Source organism: Passer montanus, unplaced genomic scaffold (genome assembly GCF_014805655.1).
Source record: "Passer montanus isolate IOZ18808 unplaced genomic scaffold, ASM1480565v1 scaffold103, whole genome shotgun sequence".
Classification (NCBI taxonomy): Eukaryota; Metazoa; Chordata; class Aves; order Passeriformes; family Passeridae; genus Passer; species Passer montanus.
The window spans coordinates 1,065,685-1,092,488 of NW_024356838.1; the positions used below are offsets into that span (position 1 = coordinate 1,065,685).

The 26,804-nt window shown below is 38.0% G+C and overlaps 1 protein-coding gene across 10 annotated transcripts; it reads right to left on the reverse strand.

Annotated features, from left to right (window-relative positions):
• Positions 1-1,269: 1,269 nt before the first annotated feature.
• On the reverse strand, positions 1,270-26,716 carry LOC120506600 (ferric-chelate reductase 1-like). 10 transcript variants are annotated; one of them, XM_039718355.1, is made up of 19 exons: positions 26,601-26,716; positions 26,391-26,477; positions 16,128-16,279; positions 15,509-15,640; positions 13,364-13,559; positions 12,882-13,018; positions 12,407-12,501; positions 11,614-11,764; positions 10,623-10,802; positions 9,671-9,769; positions 9,006-9,153; positions 8,482-8,598; positions 7,602-7,717; positions 7,265-7,351; positions 6,153-6,250; positions 5,925-5,983; positions 5,145-5,288; positions 3,835-3,896; positions 1,270-3,729 (listed from the first exon to the last, which is right to left on the reverse strand). In XM_039718355.1, the coding sequence occupies exons 4-19, from the start codon at positions 15,551-15,553 to the stop codon at positions 3,637-3,639; spliced, it is 1,827 nt and encodes a 608-aa protein (XP_039574289.1). In that variant the 5' UTR covers positions 15,554-15,640; positions 16,128-16,279; positions 26,391-26,477; positions 26,601-26,716; the 3' UTR covers positions 1,270-3,636. The 10 variants fall into 10 exon arrangements, with proteins under 10 accessions (XP_039574289.1, XP_039574270.1, XP_039574280.1 ...); XM_039718336.1 differs by lacking the exons at positions 26,391-26,477; positions 26,601-26,716 and adding exons at positions 17,020-17,105; positions 17,210-17,387; XM_039718346.1 differs by lacking the exons at positions 26,391-26,477; positions 26,601-26,716 and adding exons at positions 17,020-17,105; positions 17,290-17,382.
• Between the last annotated feature and the right edge of the window lie 88 nt (positions 26,717-26,804).

Below are 26,804 nucleotides of genomic sequence, written 5' to 3' on the forward strand. Positions count from 1 at the left end.
GCACAAGGAAGACCAGCAGAAGCCAGACAGTGGCTGAACTAGGTCAGGTATGAACTCAAACGGGTGGCTCCAAGCATGTTCTGAAGAATACGTCCTGTGCCAGTTCTGCTGTGCCATTTACTCAGGTAAGTGCAACAGTTTCCACATTCACACAAACCCCTTAAATCTGGTCAGAACCAGATTTATGTGAGCAAAGAATTTCTCAGACCTAGAAGCAGATCATCCCTGTTAGCCACCCTTCCATTCACTTGGACTCTTCTTACTTCAGCCTGCACCAAAGTTCTAAAACCACTGAGGTATTAACTTCTGCATAGAAATGCAGAATACTGCAATTTTTCCTTGGTGACTACTGTTCATCTTCCATTGTCTGCAGAAGGATATACCCACATGACAAAAGAAAACCATCTGCTCAAACAAAAGCTTATTCATAGATAGCAAGCAAACACCCATTCCAGAATGTCTATCTGTATGAAATGGCTTGAATTTAAAGACTGAGTTTCTGAAAATTTTTCCAATTAGTTCATTTAGGAACACTTCCTATTTTGGAAAACCTTTCCATGCCAACCTCTCACGGACAGTTTACAGCAAGCAAGCAAAGCAGAAGTGCTGTTATTTGAACAAGGGCGCCACGTAGCGTTAGGAGCTGATGGAACACAAAGCAGGCAAGCTCTCCTTCGCCTTCCCTGGGTAAAAGAAACACTTGGCCATTATTACACGGAACTGGACGTCTCCCCATCTTGGGATTTTTGACAAAACAGCAAACAATGTAGCACTCAGTGTAAGAAGGAGAATTTAAATACATCTTCCCTGGATTGTGCTGCAGCCTGAAATGTCAACTAACTAAAAACCACTTAAAGCAAAACAAAGTAGCTGTGAACTCCGTTACATTTACATCAAGTAATTTTTGTTCAAAGCACAGGCAAAGAATATGATTTGCAGCTAAGCCAAGAGCAGGTAACGAGTATTTGGAGGCTGCACCTAAAAATCAAAACAGTAAACTACTTGTGAGACTAATCGCAAATGTCTGCCTGTCATCTGTTTTCCTACCAATATCAAACCCTCCAGAGATTTTTTTCAAAGGAGTACACAAAAACCTTTGGACGATATTGGAATACAATGACATTATTTCCACTTACCAGTTCTGCAGGAAAAGGGCAGGAGTGGTGGTGTGAACAGAAACTGTGTAAAATAAGCACGTCTTTCAATCAATTAAGTTACAATACTGTACATAAGGGCTCCCATAAGAAACTAGACAATACTGCAAGCAGTGGGAAGAAAAAATTTATCCAGAACGACTGATAATTTTGCCAATTTAAAAGTTGTATTAGATGTGGAACAAGGAAACTTTTTTCTTCTTGAGGAAAAGAAACTGCTTTAAAAAGTGAAACTATTTTAACATTCAATTTCAATAATAATTTCTCCAGGAAGGATTTACATAGCTGTAATTTATAAAACAACATTTACAAAAACCAGACAATCCATTTTGCTACTAGGCAAGACTTTTCTAGTTTCCTTTTGACAGCATTTTCACATTACTAAAAGGGACAAGAACTTTTATTGAGATATTTACATTCATGTTTTAAAACCCATGTTCATTGTCACATGTAAATGAAATAACCCTCAGTACAGCTATCATAGAAAGAATATGGCATTAATCTTAACTTAAAAAGCCAATAATCATGTCTAGGTTGAGTGATTTTTCTACATTAAATTCACAGTAGATGAAAGAGTCCCACAAAACTTTAGCAGTTTATGACCCTGAGATTCCCAGGCCTTTTGAGATCAGACTTCTCTAAAAAAAAAAATCTCACACCCACCCAGCTGGCCCCATGCTTCTTGTCCTTCAGCCTGGGTTGTGACTCATTTTTTCGTGGCCACCCTTTCCCACTCTGCATATGACTTTCCTAAGGGAGATGATTCAACTTGGACTCACTTGCAGTCAGCTGCTGCTGACAAAGGGATTAATCCCAGCTCCATAAACACCCTTATGGCTAAATCAGATATCTGAGCAATCAAAAAAGATCACTGACTACAACAAAACATGTAGCTTCCTGAGTATTACCTGTCCATGCAACAGGCTGCACTATGGACTTGGGAAGGTGGAAGAAGAGGCAGAACCAGACAGCTTTGGTAACTGAGCAGAACCACCACCTGCCCCACACCTACAAGTGTTTTAGAGCTGGCCACACTTGTAGAGATGTTGCTGTAAAAGTCTATACCAAGTCAGGCCTCACTACTCACTATTCTATCCAATACTCCCAAAACCTTCATTCCCAGCTAGCATTGCATGCCTAGCTGAAAAATGTATCTTGAATTGCTACAACTAAAAATCTATACTTTTCAGTAAGAAAAATGAAGATATGTGGGAACAAGCTGTTTAGAGCCACAAAATACAACTGCAAAGCAAAGGTTTCATTTCCAAAATGCCATTTCAAGAGTATCTTTCCATACTTAGGCAAATCGTGAACCAAAAATGTGAAATAATATAGTCTCTTTTTAGTCTCTGTACCCAGTTAATGTATTTGGAGAAAGCTTTTGTTGACTAAAAAATTGCCCTCCAATATTCTTTCAGAATAGAGTTGTTATAAAATTCTTATAGTTCTGTCTTGTACATATGCTAGCTCAAAGGACTCTCACGTAACATTAACAGAAGCTGCTTTTTCTAAAGTCAACCTAGTTCCCAATTTACACTTTGCTCAATAGCACAAATACAACTGCAACATTCCAGAGCAAGGATTTTCACTTCCATTAAAGCGATAGTTGGCATAAATCCATCTTATTCACACAGTAATTCAGAAGACTCAAGCAACCAAAGACAGTAAAACAGAAATCCATAAACACAGCTAGGTTCTTCCTTCCTTATATAAGTTACTATAGGTATTAATGCATTTATGTTGCAAACAGGTTCTCTTTATGATTTAGAAGCACCAAGAGGGATGAGTCAGAGCAGTATTTTGAGTGAGGCAAATGGTGGTTTTACTAAAGGACTGAAGTTCTTAAACTCCTGTGCTTGTGTAAGAGCACTACTCAGAGCAGACCATGCCTTCCGCATTTTACTTTTATCTATTTAGTTCATTCATCAACCTGCATTTGTGACACAATCTTTCACTAAGTTTCAAGGTTTTTTTTAGTTGAGGGTTAAGGGTTTAGTTGAGGTTAAAGGGTTTCTTTATGCACAAAACTGTCAAGAGCAGGAAGCTGGCATATCACATATTAGAACACAGTAAAGTGGACAGATTAATCTGGACCAGTCATATCTTACCAGTTCCCCCAGTAATGTTCACAAAAGGCTTAGGGAAATGACTACCCAAATAACATTTTTGGCACATCTTCTCAGCCTTCTTTCCACCTATAAGCTTCAATCAAGTAAACTAGTGTGCTTAAAAAAATAGAGATTTCATTCCTTACTCAAGAAAAGGTTCCCATTAAAAGTCCCATCAGAAGACAGCTTTTGTAAGACTGCAGGATTTCTCTCTAGATTTGAATTCCAAATCTCCCTAACACTGAGCAGGACATGTGCTGTTCTTCTTCAATTACATCTTCAGGACCATGTTGAGAAAAAAGTTGTATAAAAAGTATTCCTTGCAGATTGTTCAACTGCACAGTATTTTGTCACAAAATTCTCTAATACTTATTTCATACTTGGTTGATTGCTATCAGGAAGGCAACAAGGAATACTATATTTCCACAGACATAGATGGTTAACACAATCTGTTTAAACAGACGACCCTGCAAGAAAAGGGGAAGAAAAGTCATTGAGTAGTCAGTCTTTTCATTTGTTTAAACAAAGAATCATCCCATTTCACAGTAGTTAGTTACCAAATTGTGACTCACCTCTGCTTCTGCAGATGTGAGTGACTGCAGTATCTGTACTCTGTCATCCTCTATCACTTCAACTGTTCATGGGAAGAAAAACAGAATTCAAATCAGCCCTTAAGAGGAAGGGGGGTTCATTTTTATACTGCAGAAGTCTTGATCCTGTGACTAAGTCTTACACAGCATCAAATCTGAAAAGGACTTGGGATTTTCATTTGACATTTCCTGACCTGTTACTAATCACACTCATAGTGCAAATGAAAAATTACTGGCGCTGACCTACAAAACAAATTCTGAACACTGATGTCAAAAAACATTTTGTCTTTTGCTAGACTAAATAATCAAAACGCTGAGTTTTGCGCTAACACCTTTTCCTTTTATATTTTAAGATAAATGGATTTCATAAGAAGTATTTTCATTAGCCAACATGAGAACACTCATTGTCCACACATTTCAGGTTAATTTTCCCTATTTCTAGGAAGTAATTACTGCAGTTAAATTTAAATTCACCTCTTTTATAATCACTCCTTCTCCACATGCCACCTTACACGGACTCTTAATTAATCATACTTCTTCAGTTCTGCAGCTGTCTCATCTCAGCCTTAGACCCAGGTCATTCACATGTGCAATCACCTCCTCCCTGTGACACTAGCCAGTAAAGATAACAATTTCTAATGAAGTTACTACCTCTCTTCCCTAGACATATTGGAGTCAGGATTTCATATTCCTTCCCCAGTCAGTCAAAATGACAAGCATTCAAGCTTGCTCCTGCAATAATTTTCAACAATTTAAATGCAGATTAAATCTGCATTAATTAATCTGGATTTAACATACCCACCTGGGATCAAAATTATGGGAAAAATTAATAGAGTCTCAGAAAATATTTACATTTCAGTCTGCCCATTTTAGCCCCCTATGAACTACAGTTTAAAAAATGAGAAGCTACTATTTAAAATGGCACAAATCCCACTCTTCTAGAACACTTATCTTAAAAACTGGTTTTCTTCCATATTCATTCATCTACAGAAGATTCAACACTACTAGAGTTACCCCCTATTTCAGTCTGCCCATTTTAGCCCCCTACGAATTACAGTTTAAAAAATGAGAAACTACTATTTAAAATGGCACAAATCCCACTCTTCTAGAACACTTTTATCTTAAAAAGTGGGTTTATTCCATATTCATTCATCTACAGAAGATTCAAAACTACAAGAGTTACCCCCTTTCAGCTTCCGAGTTAGAGGCCAAAGAACACCTCCTGAAATTCAACCCACACTGGTTTTATTCTCAGCAAGCATGGAGACAGCAGGAGTTTTGCTGGTTTGTACCTTTACGAACAAGACAGTAGCTGTGTATTTCCAGAAGAACATCAGTACCAACATGCCAAGCTACAAAGCCAATCATTGCATAGGTGTCCCACGGGTCTGGCAGGTTGAGTGCTGGCAGATCCATTCCCAAGAACATAGTCACAACTATTCAGTAAAAACAAGATAGAAAACCCAATAAGAATGTTGTGCCAGTGTACTTTAAAAATTCTCTCAATGCTTTTTAAATAGATTTCCCATTAATTACCTAAAACTGCTTGAGGAACAAGGTTAAAGGAGTTCACACAGCTGGAGGGTGTTGAGGGTTTTTTGTGGGGGGGGATCAGTTGTTGTGGGCTTTTTTGGTAGTCACCAGTCACCACAATATTAGTGGTTAAGGTTGCTGTGGAAGCTTGCCTCTATTATTAGAATTAAACCCAGCTTCTGGATCTGTAAGTGAAATTCCTGTCTCCTATTCAATAACATTGAACTATATTACTGTAAGAACACCATTCTCATATCTTCCAAGACAAAAAGAAATTATGAAGATAAAGGGCAGGTCCTCATTACAGAGGAATATCAGATTTGTCAGTAATTCTTTTAGTTTTAAAGTCACTTTTTCTCTAAGGTCTATCCAATGGCCCCTTAAAACTCACAAAAAAGATGGCCAAGAAAAAGGATCTTCAGACATGCCTAGACTGGACATACATAGATGTTTTAAATGAACAACAGCCCAGACAAAGGGCAACGTTCTAAAGTTTCTTCTTTAACTCAGTTAAGTGGAAGTTAGTAACTTCTACTCACCAGCTAATATTCTAGCTGTTGTACCAGTACTCCAGTGAAACCAGTTAAACAGTTGCCTCCTATAAAACAATGAAACACATTTTATTGATTACACCACTGGGGGAAGGGGTCAGAAATCAAAGAACATCATCTACTTTCAAACTGTAAAAGCTTTCCATTGTACAAAGAATGTTTCTTTAAACAGTCACATTTCATTCCTGTGGCTGTAATTCAATGAGTCAGTTGTACCTTGGCGCGTGACGAGATGGTCTGAAGCCTGCCATAAGTGGTTGAAAGATTGTCAAAGCCATCACTGCACAGCCAAGATAAGGATGAAAACCTGCTTGCTAAAGAGAGGACATTTTTCTTAAATATCATATCTATATAAACAGAAAGAAAAGACAGCAAAAAGTTGCAAATTTTACTTGTTCTTGTATTAATAAGTTACAATGGAGCAGCACTGGCAGAGACAACAGGACACAATAAGCAAACAGAAAGAAAAGACACCAAAAAGTTGCAAATTTTACTTGCATTAATAAGTTACAATGGAGCAGCACTGGCAGAGACAACAGGACACAATAAGCTGCCCTGCAGCCAGATGGAGATTGCTTGCCTTGGTAGCAGACACGCTGGTATGTCTGCTCAGGGCTTGCCACATATTTTTGCTATATTGAGAAATTCTACCAGCTGAAGAGCAGACTAACATGACTATAGAAACCATAGTCCAAGCTCTCCAGCCCCAATCCTGTGTCTCCAGGATAGGCCTATTTTATAACTCATCCCAGCACTGGTCTTCTCTTTCACATGAAAATGTTTTATTCCATTTCCCTAGCTCACACCTGTGACCATATTCTTCCACCTTGAATTCAGATACTCTCTAGACTTTCCAACTTTTCAGGCGACTTTGCATCAAACAGAACACAGGTGACAGCGACAGACAAAATCTCTATCCAGCTACTGCTCCAGACTAAGCTTATCACTCACTGTTATGTCCAAATTGACAAAGACACTTCTTCCCAGCAGGTTTACCATGCTAATGTCAGCCATCACATCCTTACTCCCTCCCAAGACCATATTCTCTAAGACAAGACTTGTGGGACCAAAACAGTACATAAAGAAACTGTGAGCAAAGAAGCTATTTGGAAGAAAAAGGAATAAAGGAAAACACTGAATTTTTTCAGCTGAAGTTTAAAGGAGACAAAATTCCTCTTCTGGATTGCCAGAATTTGGAATCAGCCTACTTAAGAACAGTTTTCACAGAAAATTGGTTAGAAATAGTCATTATAGCTGGCAGTGGACTTTCTCATTCATTTAGTCCCACCTATACCTTTCAGCTAACAAGACAAAAAGTACACACTTACTTGGCTCCAACCTCCTCTGTACACAAAAGGCAACACAAAAGAAATGCTTGTAAGCATGACTGTGGTCAACATAAGCATACGATGCACCTAGAAAAGTTAAGTTTGGTTTTAGAAACTCTACACTTAATACAGCATTAAAAGACATTACAGTTAAAAGATATTCTTAATTCCCACTTAAGACAACCTTTACTAGTAAAGTAGGTGAACTTCTGATTTTTAATTTATAAGATTAAAGAAAGATGTAAACCATACCATTTTTAGTCTATTTATTGGTTTATAATTCTGCTTGCAATAATACTAGAAAATACAGCTGGAGATATGTGGAGATTTTGCCCACCTGAAACCACAACTCCTTTCCAAGTAGGAATGAATGAGACCAGACAGGTTTGAAGAATCGTGCAACAATAACACCAATACTAACTGTGGTAATCCAAGCAACAAACATTAGCGCTCCTGAAAATTGAAAAAAAAACAAACAAAAACAACCCAACAAGGTAAATGATAGGTAACTTAAATGCACATGAATACAACTTCCAAGACTATGTAATTGTTTCGTCCATGTGCACATAGCTAGAATTTACCAATAATTAAAAACATATCACCTGGTTCAGGCTACAGCTTTATAGCCTTTTTCTTGCTAGAGAACAGAAATATCCACACAACACAGAGCAGCTCTGGCTACTGCACATTTCACACATGCTAATACACTTTGTACATACTGGAGAGAGAAACCATTCTATCACCAACTCAGACATCAGAGCATGAAAGATGACATTGCTACAATCTGTGTGACAAAGAGTGAGTGGCAGTTCAATCATGGACCTGCATTAAAGTCCAGCAGTGTGGGAGAAAATAATTCCCATTAACTTCAGTGACTCCAAACTGCCAGTTGAGTGGTTTCTGATTTCAAATAGAACTAAACCAAAAATGCAACTACAAGAACTTCAAATAGAGAGAAAGAGATAAACAAGTCCCACTTATAAATTTAAGGGAAAGGCAAGGGTGGACTCCTTTTTCTGGGCAAAAAAGAATCTTCCAACACTGTTCTTGAAATGAAAAATTAGGAACTTGACTCTGCCACCAGATTCTAGATTTTGCTAGCCAACTGAATATACAACACAAATGCCAGAAAGACAAGAGGGAATACCAATTCTGCAATAACCCTCCAGTCTCAGCAACTCTAGAACTGGGAGACAAAACTAGAAACTGCAGCTTACCATGAGCCTTGATAAGCCGCGGGGCCCGGGAACCTCCGATATCCTGAGGAAGGTCTGTGATGTTGTACAGTCCACTGGTGACCAGGGGCTGACGATGATGTTTGTATATCAGTCCACCTAAGCAGTGACAAAGTGATTTATTTCTCACTAATGAAAGCCATTGCACTCGTAAGTGTGCCCATTCCTCATTCATGAATTCAAGCCCTGTTGTGACCACTGCACAATCATACAAGCTAGCACACAATATGGTAAGAACCTAACATCATCTAAGCCATCCTGCACACTTAATGTGCAAAACACAACTCACCTAGCTACAGAAAATACAACACATATGAGTAAATTTGCAATAACCTCCACAAGCAAACCCATGATCCAGAGAAGCAGTAAAGGTTTAATTAAAGGCCTCAAGCTTGGAAATCTTAGTTCAGACACCAATTCTCATCTAAGCCATATCTTACAGAAGGGTTACTAACTCATTTGGAGCTGTTAAAAGAAAAGCAACCATATATGTAAGTCAAAATTACCTTCACTAGCTTCCCCATCTGCCAGAAAGATGTAGTAACTGGTATCGAGATTAAATCTCCCTTTGTAAGCAGGGAGACGAATCCTCCTCCTGAAAGAACATTGAAGAATACCATCCACAAGCCTCCACGACACATCTTTAAGGGCATTCTGTAAAACAGGAGATACTTAACACCCAGTGTCTTCAGACTAGCTGAGTAACTGGCTTAAAAGTAACCCTGAAAAAGACAAGAGTGTCACTGATATAATAAAGAAAAAAAGTAAATTGTCGAGGGAAGGGGGATCCCTTCTGAATTGGCATGCAAAAGGTATTTCAGTAAGTCAGCATAACAATTTAGGATTTGAACTAATCTCTAATTTTTACAGCCTACAACAATGTTTAACTCAGGGCGTACCAATTGCAGTTCTAGCAAAAGGGACAGACTAATAATAGGGACAAAGCTTCCAAAAATACTAAGCTTCCATCATATGACTATCTTTACAAATTAAATTTAGACTTGCTAAGTTAACACTTACTAGGAAGTAAGAGCCCAATCAATCTCACCTTAGAGAATTATGGATCCACCTCAGTATTTACACCTGCTGTGCAAAACAAAAGCACAAAGCAGCAGCATGCCTTATTTCAAAGCTACGTCTGTGAAAGTGTCTGAGCTGTTTTAAAACATACCTCTGAATCCAAGAGAGGATGAATTCGCTCCTTCAGATGGGCAGTGCTCACGTGAATGCGGTGATCCACATTAACACACAGATAAGCATCATCACCACCCTGCAGAGATGAAAAGAAAAATATCTATAGCCCAATAAAAATCACTACTGATAGTCTCCAAAAGGTCTTTGATTTAATATAGGCAGCAAGACCTGAGAGATTTTTGTAGTTATCAAGCTGTTATTCCCCATTTTTCAAGCACATCAGTATTAATACTGAGGAACCACATTAAGTCAAAGAGATGACACATAGAAACACACATTATGATTCACGTTCCCTCCCAGAGTAACAACCATATTATCAGAAGTTTCCTTAATTATTTAAAATTTATCAAATTGACTAGACAAGACAGAGATGGATGTTGGAGCTATTTAAAAATCCACTTCAGTTACAAGATTTATTCCTGCACAGCTGTAAAAAAAAGTGTTGTTAAGAACCAAGTGTTCCTGCACTAGGGAGATGAATATAAACAGCATCTCCTTTGTGCAACAAGTAGCTTATGCATTATCCATTTGTCAACAGCATCATCTCTTCACTTTAACATAAGTCAGAAAGAAGTGTCTTTCAACATTAAGAATGCTTGTTTAAGAGTAACATTCAAGGATCAAATGCAAATTATTTTCTGAATAACAACTCAGTTTCTGAGAGGTAAGATTTTTTTGATAGTAAAATAGAGATGGATTTCATCAGGAATTTCAGTCAGACAGGCTGAATTCTGCCATAAGAGATAAATATAGGGAAATTCTATTGCAGTTATTCAGTCCTGAGCTAAAAGTGACTATTCACCTGGAAGAAACAACCTGTGTTTTAGCACTCTGGGAGAGTCACACTTTATGTGACATCTGACAGTATTTAATTTCAAGTTTTACTAACATCACAAAAGCAACTACAGCAAAGAAAATAGAACACTCACCATCCACTGGTCATGGGAAAATGCAAATGCTAAATATCCTTCACTTGGACCACTCATTTCAATAAAAACTGAATTCTCTTCTCGTTGGAAGGATAGAAAAAAACATGAAGCACTCCCAGGATCACAGTTTGTAGGGTTCCTAATGCAGAACTTCATAATTCCACAACCTGATGCACTAAACTAAACAATGAAGCAAACAAACAAATTGTGAGCAATGAGAGTTTCCACTCTCTTCCTCCTTTTTACCCATGGCAGAAAAAAGCATACAAGGAACAACATCATCTGTGTCTACACACCAATCTCTTAATCCATGTCTACAGTTACCCTAGGACTACTAAGTAAATTGATGGTGAATTCCAAGCTAAATTTGAGTTGAATTTTCACTTTAAAGGTATTACAATAGAATAACTTTGAAAAGCCAGCAAGAACTTCAGAAAAAAAACCAAAAACTTCCCTGGTCTAATGTTTGGAGAGCTGTAAAATGAGAAAGAAAATAATGGTACTACAGCTTCATGCTTACTTTTTTAAAGTAGAAACTCCACTGATATACCTTGAGCAAATACATTGATTATAAGCCACAGTTATCCTGGATCAAATAGCAGTGCTTCTCGATCCATTCAAGACTCAGTAACAAAAGTCAGTAACACAAATGAACTTAGAGAAGAAAGCTGCTGAGCCTGCAGCTGCTAAATAGGAAGTTATTAGTCAAGACCAGATTGTCTTTTCCCATTTCTCGTGAGAAGTATGCATAATATTTTCTGATCATTACTTTATAAACTTTCTGTTAATCTTCTTACCTGTGTGCAGCATGAGAACATTTGACCCTGCAAAGTTCAGGCAACTCAGCTGTCATGTTCTTAGCCTTATATATCAAAAGTTACTCATCCATCATCTCTCCTTTTCTGTTAATAGGCTGTATCAATGTCATCTCATTAAATTCCATTCATCAAAAGCATTAAAGATAGCCTAATTTAGCTTTGTCATTACTTACTGGCTTTGATATGGAGGAAACTGGGTGTGAAGTTGACATAGCCTCAGAAGTTGCATGCAAAGGTGGTGTTGGGGACAGCACGTCAGGCTGAGAAACAATGGGACCCCGAATTTTTACCCAGAAAATCCTGTATTTCTTCACAACTGTGGCTCTTAAAAAACACAACACACACAGAGTGATTACTGTATATATTTATAGTTGGCTGCTACTTTAAAAAGGAAAAAAATTATAGTTCAGAGAAATTATTTGCAAAACCCTCATCTCTATGGAAACCTCTACCATTTTAGGGATTGAAGTAGAATGTATCTTAAATTTCAGTAGAAAAGGAATTTTAAAACATAACACCACATGCTGCAGTGAATATAAGAAACATTCATGCCTATGGCATAGATTAGAACTTCAGAGAAGAGTTGCATTGCTTTTATCCTGTAGTTCACAAAAAGCTAGTGTAGTGTAACAGGAGGGTACACATATCATTTAGTTAGGTACAGCAAAGAGGAAGATTATTAACAGTGTATATTGCAGGTATGAGAAGTGAGAAGGTAGCTAGAAAGACTAAAGAAACCAATCTCCAAATCCCCTTACATTCTCCCTGGGAGGAAAAAAAAAAGTAAAGGAAAGAAAAAAAAGTGTCTGCATTAGCACAGATTCTGCAGCAAGCAAGGGGTGTTGACTTTTCAGGTCATTGGACCCAAGGGCTTTTCAGTTGCTGGACAATATTTGACACAGACAATGGTACAGGTTTGCCTTGTCTGCATTTTAATAAATTAGAATCTATACTAAGTTTACTTACAGAAACTGTACATGTTTTGGAGCATCTTCAGGAGCAATCCAATAAATTTTTATGTCGTTCTTTTTTGCTTTACTTGTGTGACTGACAGCTGAATTCTGAAAAGACACATATATCAAGAGTTACACAGTAGACAGACATTTTGTTAATTAACACAGTCAGCAGAGGCTGCAGCTAAATCCTACAGAGACATTGCATTACGCCAGTGCAACTGGCTTTTCCCTATCTTCCCTATCAGTCATGATCAGCTCAAGTGAGGTGTAGCACACCAACTTACTCATACTAACAAACTTCAAGACTAAAAGGAAGGACTTTCAATCCAGAAGACTCCAGCAATGAGCTAGAGGTCCCTGCAGCATTTATACAGAAATAGTGAGATTCTTCGTAAGGAAATGCTCCACTTTTTGACAACAAGAAGATGAAGACACAGAACAAGCCCCTCAGTGCCCACTGAATAACTGTAAAGCATTGACTCTACCTTGGTACGACCACATGTCAGCAGCTGAGAACGTCTCCGGTCAGCTAACACAAAAGAACCAACTGCAGGGCTATCCAGGTGCTCTGCATCCCGGGCTTGTATGAAAAATCCTTCAAAATCTGGTCCAGACAGATGAACTAAAGCAAGAAGAAAAATAAGGAAGTTTAACTCTACTCCGGAGAAAGAAGGAAGTATTTCAACAATGACTACCAGATGCTCATTTTACAAGTACTGAATGATGGTTAATGGATTACCTAGAAATGATTCAACTACTTGAATAAGGAAGTTTAACTCTACTCCAGAGGAAGAAGGAAGTATTTCAACCAGATGCTCATTTTACAAGTACTGAATGATGGTTAATGGATTACCAAGAAATTATTCAACTACTTAGATAAATCCAATTTTAAATAGAAAACTGAGGAAAGACATACTATAATACAAAGAAACAATAAATTAAACTCTTCAGCTGTAACTGATAATACCTTCTATGTTGTCCCCTGGTTTAAATTCAGTCCCATTCACTGTAATGGTGTGTTCAGGTGACAGCTGAGGAGAGCTACCATGACAAGGTACCATGCTAGTACAGGCTCCTCTTACTTTTCCATTTGGATAACAAGCCACAGATGCATAGAGGCAAACAAACAGCCAAACAGCAACAGCAAAATCTGGCAGCGCCATCTGTATAAAATAAAATTTACAGGCAACTACAGTAACAGCAAAACCAGGCAGCACCATCTGTATAAAATAAAATTTACAGGCAATTAAACACAATAAATATTTACATTATAGGTCACCACGCCTCTTTAGAAATCAGTAGAATGGTAGAATACAAAACCATGTTCAAAAAAAAGCATTCATGAGAAGACACCACTCCCAGCTTCCAAATAACTTCTGCTTCTGATAACTGTCAGACACTGTCAGAATGTTCAGATACCATATTTCAGGCCATCTACAGGTTGTCGATGGATTTGACACCACTGGATGGGATATTTCCCTCCTTGCACTTTTCTTTTAAAGTGTCTTTTGCCAATCCCTCTCCTGTTCTCTCTCTCAAAAAAAAAAAACCAACAAAAATCAAGTTCCTTAAACATCTGCACAGGACAGACAGGTCTTCAAACATGCTCCACAGATATATAAAGGTCGACAGTATTGAGGAACTACACAGCTAGTATCAAGCCCACTTTTATTAATCATAGCTTCAAATTTTGCATCATTACACATTGCCTTTTGTTTCCACAACCCGTGTCTATTTCCTCACATATGACAAATAATTCCCCAGTAACAATTTCTTCTTTCTGCAGGGAAACTAAAGTTGCCAAATGCCAGAAATAAATTTTATACATGCAAGAGTGAGAATTTGGTATGAAGATTTAGACAAATAAATATGTATGTTTGTTGCAGACAAGCACAAGACTTCTCCTTTGAACTCTCCCTTTTGGATAGTGGACCTCTAGACAATTAGTCAAACAACGGATTTAGCTTGTCACACTCTTGTCAACAGCACCATGAAAGACAAGGGATAGTAAGACTCCAGATCCTAAAACAGTTATATGAACCCCTAACCTCAGCTTTCATCATGCAATGTTTTGGCCCACCACAATACTGTTTTCATAAAACCTGTAGCAGTTGTTTTGCTGCTCCAGTAGCATGCAGGGCTTAGAGCTGTACTGTGGTTCACAGAACACCTTAGCCAACAAAAGAAAGCATTTCCACATCCAAAAGGCCAGGAGAACAGAGAAACTTCCTTTCAATCCTTAGGCACCAGAAGTGAGTTATCAGCTCTGGTGGAACATAGACCAGGCAAGTTGGTCTGCCTTCTGGAAGGGCCATGCCCACTTTGCAGCAAGCGATAAGATGTATCAGGTTATGAAGTTCCCTGACAGCATGGATGGACACGGAGATAAGAAACACAGAGCCATTTCAGGCTGAACTCTCGATACCTAAAAAGCAGTCAAATGAAGACCAGGCACATCATTATCTTATACAATAGGAGTCATCAACATGAACTCTTCTAAAGTTCTCAAACATGGAAATCCACAATTTCCAAAGCAATGCTGTATTTGTACTTCAACATATGGCTCCTCAGCAACTTTACACCACTAAATAGAAGAAAATCAAAGGTAAGAGTGTGTTGAACAGTTAGGTTTCAAGAACTAGAAAATTCTAGTCTCTCTCAACACTCAACTCCTCCCAAATATTCAAGATAACATTATGATCATATCTTTAACTTCTAGTTCAAGTATTTCCTTCCAGTTCAAACACTTGTCCAAACTGTCAAAAGTTTTCATCTAATTGATTTTTTATACATAAGTTAAAGACACCTATAGAAAGCTAAAGGCCAAGGTTCAGTACAATTATATGTACCAGAGAAAACTTCAAAACATGAGATAAGACTGTATATCACAGAGACAAGAAAAAGAGTAGTATTCTGCTTTAAGCAGCAGAGGATGTGGTAGGGATGTAAAAGAAACAAGAAATAACTTGTCAGATTCAACTGACTCAAAAGCTGGCAGAAGAAAAAGATTAAGTAGAGATTAAAATAATTTTAAAAAAAATCTGAAAAAGATTTGGATAAATAGAGAGCAGTAAGTTACTCGCTCCTGCACTGCAAACAACTCCTTCAGTACCTGCAGATATCCCTGGTAGCCTAATAGCTCATGAGCACAGTGCATACATTCCAACTTAGGATTTCTTCATAGAACTGATCTTCTTTCAGCTGTTTAACTTCATTAGCTGCTTAGTGTGAAACCTAAAACTAACTTCAGAGAGGAAGAAGAGATGAGACAACAGTCAAGGCAAACATACTCCAGCTCAAAGGTACGAAATTACCATTGACAGAAATTTCTCCTGAGCACCATCAGACAAGAGGGCAAACAAAAAAGGAAAGAACCACCTGAAGGGGAATAAGCTATATTAATATAAGGGTTGTATGACACATTCCTTTAGAAATAAACTCCTACAAAGGGAAAGTAGCCAGTGTTGCTGCCCAAGAGTCACCCTCCCTCTCAATCCACAAAAAGAGCTTGGGTTGTCCTCTTCTGCTTAAAGGTGGTCATATCATGACAGGTGGCTTGAGCAAGCACAGAAAACATATTCATACTAATTCATTACTTCTAAAATATAAACACACACACTCATGCACACAAAAAATACACACCTCAGCATTGTGTTCCTTCTAGGAAAGAATTTCAAGAGCATATATGTTTCAAAATTATTTTTTGTAACACTTTGAGTGTAGGTACTTACCTTACAGCCAGTCCTTCTGTTACAGTGACAAAGCCTGAGTAAAACTGCTATTGGCTCTCTACTTGTAGCAAAACAATTTATATGACTTTGTAATATCTTCTATGTGGTTTGCATCTAACTATATTAACCTTTACTGTATCCAGGAAGCTTGTCTGAAAAAAACAAACAGTAAACACACCAAAAAAAGTAAGGTTTATAAGAGCATCTTTACTTCAGGCACATATTTTATACAGCTTCCTCACACTTCAGCTGAAATGCATGAAGCTGTAATGAAACACTGACCCTGCAGCTTCCCTTGCTTTTTCAGACACCTCCCCAGACCTCAAAGAGTTTCATACTAAGTAATTACTTAATTATCTTCTGGTGCAGTTAAGGGTAGGCAGGGGGAACCTACAACCAATTTTTGATACCTTCTTCCTCCAAGTATTAGTTGACATAAATTTACAGCATGATTTTAAAGCTCATTATACGTTTGCCCCCTATCAAAGGGACATTTTATTTCAGAACAAAAAGAAACAGTTTTTAAAATATGGTAGCTTTCTCTTTTTTTTATATATTTCACCAAGAAGGATTTTGCCCTGTTCATTTGCTTGCTCTAGGGATTTTACTTGGGCAACTGCTCTGCATGGAATCTTCATGGCTCCAACCTTGCAAACTTTTATCTGCATGAAGAGCCAAAGTTGGAGACTGACCTAAAAAGACATAGTTATCCCAACAAGTAACTTCAACTATAGCACGAGCACATTTACTGTCACAGCTATCACAGAACCATCTCCAATGCACATTAACAAAGAAACAAAATAAGAAACTAATATTCACATAACAAGAATCAAAAAAGAAACCAGAGGAACGTAGGTGGCATAGCTTCCAGATAAAATAACCCATAGCTTACCTTGCCTCATTAAGGCACACAGGTTTAAGAGTTTTCTCTAAGGCAATTCAGAATTCTTGCATGAAAGGCAGCATCTACAATGTGCTCTAAAAATGACACCAGATTTTACTTTACTTCATACCTGTTGCACATATTTTATTAAGCAAATACACTTTCCAAAGAGCCTGCAGTATCCGCTTCGAGCACTCACTGGCATCAGTTTAACCAAAGCACGACTACAAAGGCTCGAGCAGCTCCTCAGCCCCGCACGTCCTTGCCCCAGGGACTCACTCTCCTCTCCGGCACCGCTGTGGGGACAAGCACAGCCGAGCCAGGCAGCACTTTCATCTGCTCCAGCCTCCGCCGTGGCCGCGGCGCTTTTCTGGCTGCGGGGGCGGCGGCAGCGGGGCCCGCGGGGCGGAGGCCCGGGGAGCCGCGAACGCTCCGGGAGCCCGGCCCAGGCGCTGCCCGCCGGGAGCCCCCGCAGCCGGGGCTCTGCAAGGTGCTAGGGCATTTATTTTCTCTGCAGCCTGCCAACGCTGGGGGTCTGGATGGTTGTCCTGCGTTAACAGCTGGAGTTTTACTGAGAGATTGGCCTTGTCAGAGCTTACAGAGCTCATTAGCGGTGCTGTTCGTGGGCCGAAAGGTGGTCACATATACAGGCTTGCAAAACCAGGCCTTTCTTATCAAGAAAGCAAATAAATACTGGCTGTAACTGGGTCTTCACTGGCAGAAACTGCAATTGCTGACACAGGCTTCTCTGACTTCTGTATTTTTTAAATCCAAGTTCTCGATTGCTCACAAAGTGACACAAAAAGACAATTACTTAGAAATCCAACAGGAATTTTGCCCTCCCACAGCATAGAAATATTGTGTTTGTGTTAAAAACCACCTTTATTGGAGAGCTGTAGTGGTTCAGTTACTTAGTAGTAGTTCTGAGCAGTTCTAGAGATCCCAGTTCTATTAATTTGGTAATATTTTCTAAAAAATAATAACTATCTACTAAAATATGACAGACTACAAAATGCTTTTGTTAGTATTCACTCTTTTCTCAGCTTCCATGTACCCTGTGGTAACATATTAGAAAATATATTTAACATGAAAAACAGTATGGGATTACTTTGCCTTATCAGAAAATTTATTTGACTGTTACTTGTATTATCTTGCTCATGGGAGTTATTGGGAAGCTGAGATCTCACTCAGTGTTCAGTAACTGAAGAAACATAATGCATAAGCAATAGCTTGAAGTCAGAGTGAAATATGGCATTTCCCCCTAGCTGGGGGAAAAAAAATAATTCTGTTTACAACTACATTCGTAAAGTTCTTGTATATGAAAGAGTTTGATAAAATTGCAGGCCTAAGTACATACATACTTTATCATGTACCTGTGTGTTTTTAACTTATATAGATACAGTATTTGTATGACAAATAATAACATAAATATATTTACAGTAAGAAAACTGGTGACCAGAGGGACCAGTATTCTTGACAATATTTAGGTTCATAACTTTCACAGAGTACAGTGGAATTAATATAAAAATATTTTAAGATATTATTTTAAGGTCTTGGCTCATTGACAGAATGGGGTACATATGTCTGAAACGTAATATATATATAAGTATATATGGAAGTAATTTATTTACTAAGACTCACAAGGACGGATGAAAATGCTACAATTCTGTTGGAAATGGTAATCAGAGTTTAAGAAGGAAAAAACGTTTTTCTGTGAAAAGTAAAGAGGGTAAGGGAGGGAATACTGTTTTGCTTATCATTGTATAGCTTCTCTTATTTCCAAAGATGTTAGCTATTGCTAAAGAGCTGCAAAGCAAGAAAACCAAGATAACACCAAGCGAACCAGGGAGAAGAAAAACTAACCCTGTAACTTCTGGTACAAGTCCCCATACTACTGCATGGGCAATCATCAATCTGTCTGGAAGGGCTCTTTTCAAACATACCAGTCTCCTTTAAAAATAGTAAAATCAATAGTTCTGCAGTCTTAATGAAAATGTTTCTATTAAAAGGTACTGCTTGCTAATTTGTTAAATGTCATATCCAGTATAAAGTAAATAGAATGCATTAGGGTATATGAGCTATAAAAGTCCACAGCTGCATCTTCTTTAAAGTGTACTGCAAGTGTCCTTAGTGTGTTCATAACAATTCTGTATTTATTTCAAAGCAGATGTTCTACCTTGGCCAAATGAGATAGAGACACAGAGGGCTGGGGGTGGCTTTGAATCTTCCTGCAAGCCTGAAGAGATAAAGCTGTGTAACCTACTATTGACCTGTGTCAGAGGATGAGGACGTCAAGTGGCCAATGAATGGAACAACATTTAACATGAAAAGAAGCTGATGAGCTTTTTTGCATGGTTTATTATAGGCACTTAAGGAAGTAAGTGAAAGCTTCTAATTTTGAAAGCAACAGGAATTTCATAGAGGAGACTTCTTTCCAAGTATATAAAGGGGAATTTCTCTTGCTTAAGAACTAAGAAAGCAATTAAGTAAATATATATAATTTTGGAAATTAACTATTGTGCAGTCCAAGGTTTATTCTGATAGCTATTCTATTTTTTAAGCTCAAAGCTATATGGAATACAACAACCCATTGAAGAGAGCCCATGTTACCATGCGAGTCCTTCTAATCAACTTTCCTCTTAGGTATTAAGCGAACTATTCAGCAAAACTGTGGCATTTTAGGTCAGACCTTGCTCAAGTTTCATATATGTGCATTGATCTCTATGTTACTGGCAAGGTTATCACCATAAAATATCACAGGAGCTCAAATCAAGTGATGTGCAAAAAATGCTGCATCCCTACAAGACTGATTTGATGATGGATAACTGGATCAAAGAATTTTTTGTTACTATTTTGAAATAGTACATTTTAGTGTTACCTATTTTGAAATACTGAAATGTGTTTGAAAATGTGCACTGGAGTTGGCTAAATACATGCTGGATACTAGGCTTTCTCTGAAGAGAACAGTCCTGGCACCAATATTTACTCACCTCTCTGGTGTAAACTACACATAGGAAACCATGCATTTCAAGACTTTTCAAGCTTTCAGCATTTTCCAAGCTTTTCAGCATTATTGTCTTAGTTAAAGATTTATTAGGGAACTAATAACAATATTGTTATCTTAGATAGGAAGAATTCTTCCTACCAAATCAATTTGTATGTGGTGAGGTTTTTTTCCTCCCAAAGAGAGGAGAATGTTGAGGCATTGAAATAATCCTGACCATCTAAAATGAAATAAATTATGATAAAGTCACAGTGTAGGATGAGATTTTTTCTCCATAATTAATAATTTAGTTTCCCTTGAGCTTTGGCACTGTTCCCTCCCAAAGAGAGGAGAATGTTGAGACACTGAAATAATTCTGAGCATCTAAAATGAAATAAATGATGATAAAGTCACAAGGTAGGATGAGATTTTTTTTCTCCATAATTAATAATTTAGTTTCCCTTGAGCTTTGGCACTGTTTCATACTTACCTGATTTACCAACTTACTGTTAATTTACAAATTAGATTAAAGTATTCCCCTTATGTTCAGAAATGTCCTTCTACTGTATGCATTTTTTTATTATTTACTGATCACATTCATTTTGGAATTTTTTATGTCACACATAAAATTGAGACTTGGAACTGTGTTCATATGAAAATACTTGTTTTCCTAGAGGTAAAAAGCATTTTACAGTTTTCAGTCAATGACTGTAACAAGCCACCTGGTGGCAGTAGCCAATCAGTCAAGTAAGATTTGCCAATTGCACAGAAACCTGCTTTAGTTTTGCATTTTTATTCTGAAGTCCCTGCCCCACAGCTTTCTACCAAAATATGTTATATTGATTTTTTTTAAGTACTTGCTTGCTTGTCTGAAACTAAATATTTAAGATTGGTTCCCTGATATCAATTTGAGACAGGTCTGTATAGGTTTTATGAGAAAATGACACACAACCTGTCACTTTTCTGAGAGTCTCCACTTATGCAGTGCCCAACACACATAAATTGATAAAGGACTTCAGTAAAATCATTTCACCTCATTCAAGTGACGTGGGTCAATGCTTGTCTGATGCACACTATCAAGTTTTATCTGATTAAAGTACTGCATTAACCTTGTTGAGTTCTCTGTATTTTCTGACCATTGCTATCATGATCTTTTAAAATATTAATTTCATTATATCAGCAAGATGTGATACGTTTTATTGTTCTGCTTTACAGGGAGCAAAGAACTTGCTGGCAAAGGCATTGACCTGTAAGTGCTTCAGTGTAAGACACTTTAGACCTGATTGCAGAATTCATAATGCCAAGCTAAGATTAACTGAAATCTTGAACAACGTTCTCTCACACAATCAGTTTCTTTGCCAGCAAATCTCAATTCCTCCTTTGCCCTTTGCCCTCCCCAGCTTTTTTACTCTGCCCTTTCACTTGGATTAGGAACTAATTTTCCTGTTCTTTTTCATCTCATCTCAGAAATCCTTTCTCAGACAACTCATTTCCATTTCTTCACCTTTTCTCAGCAGCTCCTGATTTGACTCCTTCAAGGATTTAAATGCATTCTTTGTTCAGACCCACATGTCTGTGGGTTTTGCAGTTGCTTTGGCTTCAAGCATATGCAGTCCTGCTGGAGATGATGCTCAGCACTGTCAGTTGTAGCAACATTCCAGTTAGTACATGCCCAGTGCCCCTGTGGGGGAACCATGGTGTTTGAGTACTCTCCATGGGAAGGGCTGCAGGGATTTTAGCTCTTACTTTAGTAAGTCTCACCTAAAGGTTTACAGAGACCTTCAAAAGCTAATAAACAGGTCAGACCATAGCAGGGCTGGTGAAAGGCATATCCAACATTGTGAGCTGTGAGAAGAGTAAGGGAGATAAGATCGTTTTGTACCAGTTTTCAAGTCCTGTAAGCAGCAATCCTCGATTGAGGAGCACAGGGGAAAGTCAAGCAAGGTGTAAAGGGACACAGTCCAGACAGGCTATGGAAAGCTGCCTCCTGCACAGTCAGGTTAGCACATGGTCACTTTGGAAGCCAGTATCTCCAAGTTCCAAACTTTCTCCGAAGCAAAATATCAAAGCTGTTCAAGACATTTTCCTTCAGCTGAAATGGAGACTCAGTGCTTCGTGCAGAGATGGGATACTCATAAAAACTGGACAGCAGCAGCAGTTTGTCCCAAAATACAACTAGGTTGTAATTCCTAGGTTCTGGGTGTTCACATAGGAACCACTGTCCAGTAATGGGCAAACTACTCATCAGTAATCCCAAACTTAAATTTGTGGATGACCAAAAGACCTGATGATATCAATGAGACAAACACTAAGGAATTTTATTTTCTGGTAGCAGCATTTGGAGATGGTTCAACTGTAAATGTTTTTGTGGTCTAACTGCTGTACAGCAAAGGATTTACCAGTCTGAATTCCAGCTTTGTAGCACTCTAGTGCAAACCACTCTTATATCATCCTCCTTGTTCTTCCTGCTCATGTTTAATATTTTTTAAAACAAATGCTTGTGGTAGTCATACATTTGGTGAAATATTTTCCTTCTGCAATATATTACCCTATGTTAATCTGCTCAAATTACCCTGGCTTGAATTCTGCCTGCACTGAAAGATTACAGAGCAGGACTACAGTTCCCAATATCAGCTTTCAGATAACTTAATGTAATTGTTTCTTTGTTTAAAAATCAGATGTCAAATATATAGAACAAAAAAGAAAAATCAGTTGGTTACCATTTGAACTCAAAGACCTATCTAGGCAAGATTTAAGGGTTATTATTTTAATGGACCAGGAAAATACGAATGATATTCTCAGTATAGTTTGATATATTCGGAAGGAACATCATAAAGGAGATGGAGTGTGCAAGAGACACTCTGAATATTTATTTTTGAGGAGGAAATAGTCTCCTTGATAAGACATTGCTACAATTCATTTAAGAATAGATCCACTGAAGTCTTAAATCTCAGCAGATCTCACTAGTGTTACATGGAACAATTCACAGGAAGACAGAAGTGGTTCAGCACACAGGTATGGTAAGTTCTCCTTCTACAACAAAAATTGGCCCAGTTTATGTGAATCAATTTTACATTTAACTAAGTTAAATGGTACAAGAATATAATTCAGATAGTTTTGTTTGCCAAGTCCCCACATTTACAGATTATTAATATCAAACTAATGAGATGCTGTTAGCTAAAGCAAAGTCAAATGTATCTTAAGCACTTATGTGAAAAGCTACCTTTAATGACATTTTATATGGTCCTCTTTAAAGATATTTGCATTGAATTTTACAATTTTCTATTAAAAATTAAACTTGATTAAAAATTAACTTTCCATGGATGTTAGAGCATTGATTGTTTGAGGCCACACAGTAAAAGAATGGCCAAACTGGACCTGAAAACAAACCCAAAATGTTAATCTTTGAAAGATCAAACACTTCCTTACATGAAAGGCCAGTAAGGACAAACTAAATAGTTTCATGTTTCATAAAAATGTTTCGAGCCTCTTCATCTCATATGATTTCTGACTGAAATAGACATTTTTATTCCAGCCTATCATTTATCATTTTTATTACATTTTTATCCCAGCCTATCATTTATCCACTGCCTACCAAGTTATTGCAAAACTCATTTAGAAAGGACTTTTTAAAAAAAGCTATAGGTGATTACATCAATGTTCTCACTAATGTTTTCACTCAATACTAGGTTCTAATGTCCAAGAACATATCCAAATTTCTGCTGAGCATGTAACTGCCTAAGAAAGCACTTGTTTTCAGTCACTCCATAGCAAAGATTTAACTTAGAAAAGACAAGTTTAACCAAACTGCAGAAATACAGTTTTAAAGAAAAGGAACTTTCTTTCAAGTTTGCATTTCTGGTTGAGAAATCCCCATTGGAAAACAAACACTAGACAGAAGACTCAACACCTCTTAAGCTTCTTATTGTTGGAACAATAGCACAGTGCTAATTTATGAATTTACAGAGCATGAGTGTAGAGCATTGAGAAAAAATGCTCACTTTAAATTTTATAAAGTCTCATATTTCCTGTGTGCAGGCCAAAGGAATCTGCTGTTAATTTTAGTTAGATGTTCAGCTAAGTTCTGTCTGTGCTAGTTGGCTTTTTCTGTTGTTATTGGGAACTATATTTCTGTTACTAAAAATAAAAAACTACTGCCACCATGTAAGTACTCCAAGTTCCCACAGTGTGTTTTTACCCTTTAAAAGTACTTAGAGTACTTTTTACTCTTTAAAATAGGCATAAGCAGTATGACATTAGTGAGATATGACACCTAGTGAAAAGCTCCCCAAAGTGTACTGACACCTCTACTAGGATAAGTGCTCTGTAACACTGTGTTGCAAAACAGGAGGAAAGAAAAGAGAACCACTAGGAAGGTGTACATAAAAGGACTGAAGAATTCCAGTATGTGTAGATTTGAAACTGCTGCAAAATTATTTCCTGATGATTAATATTGATACAGTATGTACTCTTATTTTGAAAAAAACTATTGATCATTTCCTGCTGTGGTATATCACAACCACACACAGAGAAACTGCAAACAAGATAAAATGGCACTGTGAAAATCACCTCTTAGATGCCAGAGCAGCAAGTGCTCAGTTGGTGTTGGCTGTGTTCTAGACAAAAGCGCAATGCTCAAAGGTAGCTCTTGTGCATTCATGTTTTGCTGGCTTCCATACAGAGAAAAACTGCCCAATTTACATGTACTAAATGAACACAGACCAAGGTCTGTAAGGGATGGGCCAGCATAAGAGATGATGGTGATGGAGAAAGGATTAGAGGATTCTGCTCTGTTCCTGATTACACTTCATCAAGAGACCTATGACATTCATTATCTTTGAAGCAGGGTTTTTTTATATTTAATTGAAAGCCAATGAAATTATAATAAGTGATTATTAATATATAAATTATACCAATTATTAAGTGATTTCAGAGTACCTAGGAAACTTTTTTTGCTGTGTAGTGATCAAGTCCTTTATTTACACTGTTGACATCTGGTTTAGCTACAGTCACAAATTATGTCAAAATAACTATCTCAGGCTTGGTTTCATAATTATTTTTGTCCAAGACACTAAAAAAAAATCTTTTTCATAAACCTGGTTCCATTTGAAAATCTGTCTCAATGCATAGTATAGAGGAAATGTGCCAACGCAAACCTAGTAAGGCTAGGGTGAGTTTCTGTATGGAGTAAGGAAATCAAAAGAGACACATTTTAAAACTTTGTAACAGAAGAGAAATTGACTTCAATAATGCCCATTTAGTTCCCATCTTGCTTTTCACGAAGTGTTCAACATGCACTTGAGGATAACTATTTATGCAAAGGACTTGGCTGCGTAGGCATTATTTGCTCTCCCTCTCTTAGAGCTGCTCTCTATGTAAGCAGCTCATGAAATTTTAAATCCCAGCCCATTTTCAGTATGTGACAGGACAACAGCAAGCCTGGAAAAGACACTTGTGCAAGGCTCTGTGGCAGACCAACTGCAGTCACTTCAGGCTACTGAAGCTTGCAGAGGACCCTAGAAAAAAGATGGTCCACATCTCATTCAGTTAGCTCAGTTGGTTCCTATGACTTCCATAACTGTTGAAGCTTCCTGTATTTCCCATTCCTATCATCTTCTTTTCTGGGACACATCCAATTCAGAGGAAACAGCCAGCATGCCAGGAGAGCCAGGGTTCTGCTAGGTACAAGTCTGTCCTGTATATGAACACAGGCCAGCAAGCTGAGTAAAGAATAAGGGGGCTGGGAAAAAAGAAGGGCAGTGGGAGAATTCTACTGGGCAGGAAATAGCCATGTGAAATAACTCGGATTGTCAGTATCACATCTGAATCACATCTGAATGAGCCTTGATGAGGCGAATCTTAAGGGAACTGCACTCACAGGGGTGCTTTTCCTTTTTGCCCCATTCTGTCTAGGAAACCTAATATATGTCAAGGGCATACAAGTCATCTACACCAACATAAAAATCTTTCTCAACAATACCAAAAAACTTTAACTGTAATGAAGAACAAACAGATTTCTTGACATTTTCAGAGGGAGGGGCAAGTGAAAGAGAAAATAAAGGGGAAAAGCTACCAAATTATAAAAAGAAGCTTCAGTTTGAAATGAGTGGAAGTGTTTCCATGAATATCAAGACCTTTGAACTTTGCCTAAATGCACTGTAATTGGATAAACACCCTGCAGTAAAATACACTTATAAGGGTATGCAGGGGATGGCTGGAAGCAAATGGTTAAGCCTAAATTGTTTTGCAGACTTCTTCCAATCCCACAAAATGTATATTCCGCCTTCAAGAAGAAAAAAAAGAAAAAGAAAAAAAAAACAACTCAGTATAACACAGTGACTGTAAATTGAGAAGCACTTTTTTAAAAACGTTTTCTAGGCAATAAAAATAGACTGACCTTCCAAAGCTGCAAGGCTGACCTTTACACTGGGGTGCAGTTAGTGACTTCGGTCGTGAGAGGCCTGGAGCAATTGTTCCAGGTGTTCTGCAACACAAAGCAATGGTAAGGGCTGAATGGTGTCAGCACTTCGGATGACAGTATGCTGCAAAACAAGGCGGCGGGGGGCTGTTGTTCTGGTGTTTGGGATTTTTTTAAAAACCATGCTACCTCTTGGTCAAAGACAGATCCACGGAGTTTGTAGTCTTGTCCACACACTATATATAGCACTTAAACTCTGGCTGACATCATGTTTTTTGAGCAGCGCAGCCTATCAGGATGGAGCCGGCCGCCCGGCGCCGGGTGCCGGCCCCGAGGCAGCGGGGCGGGAGCGCTGAGGGAGCTCGGCGGAGCGGCGTCCCAGTCACCGCAGGG

Bases quoted from the DNA above. Each gene is read 5' to 3' on its own strand.
- LOC120506600 (XM_039718355.1), bottom strand. From the start codon at position 15,553: ATGCACTGTGCTCATGAGCTATTAGGCTACCAGGGATATCTGCAG. The intron at 13,019-13,363 runs GTATTATCAGTT...TTCTTGCTTTAG, and splicing joins ACCAGGGGACAACATAGAAG to TTCATCTGTCTGGACCAGAT. The intron at 9,770-10,622 runs GTGAGTGTTCTA...TCATCTCTGCAG, and splicing joins TTTCCCATGACCAGTGGATG to GGTGGTGATGATGCTTATCT.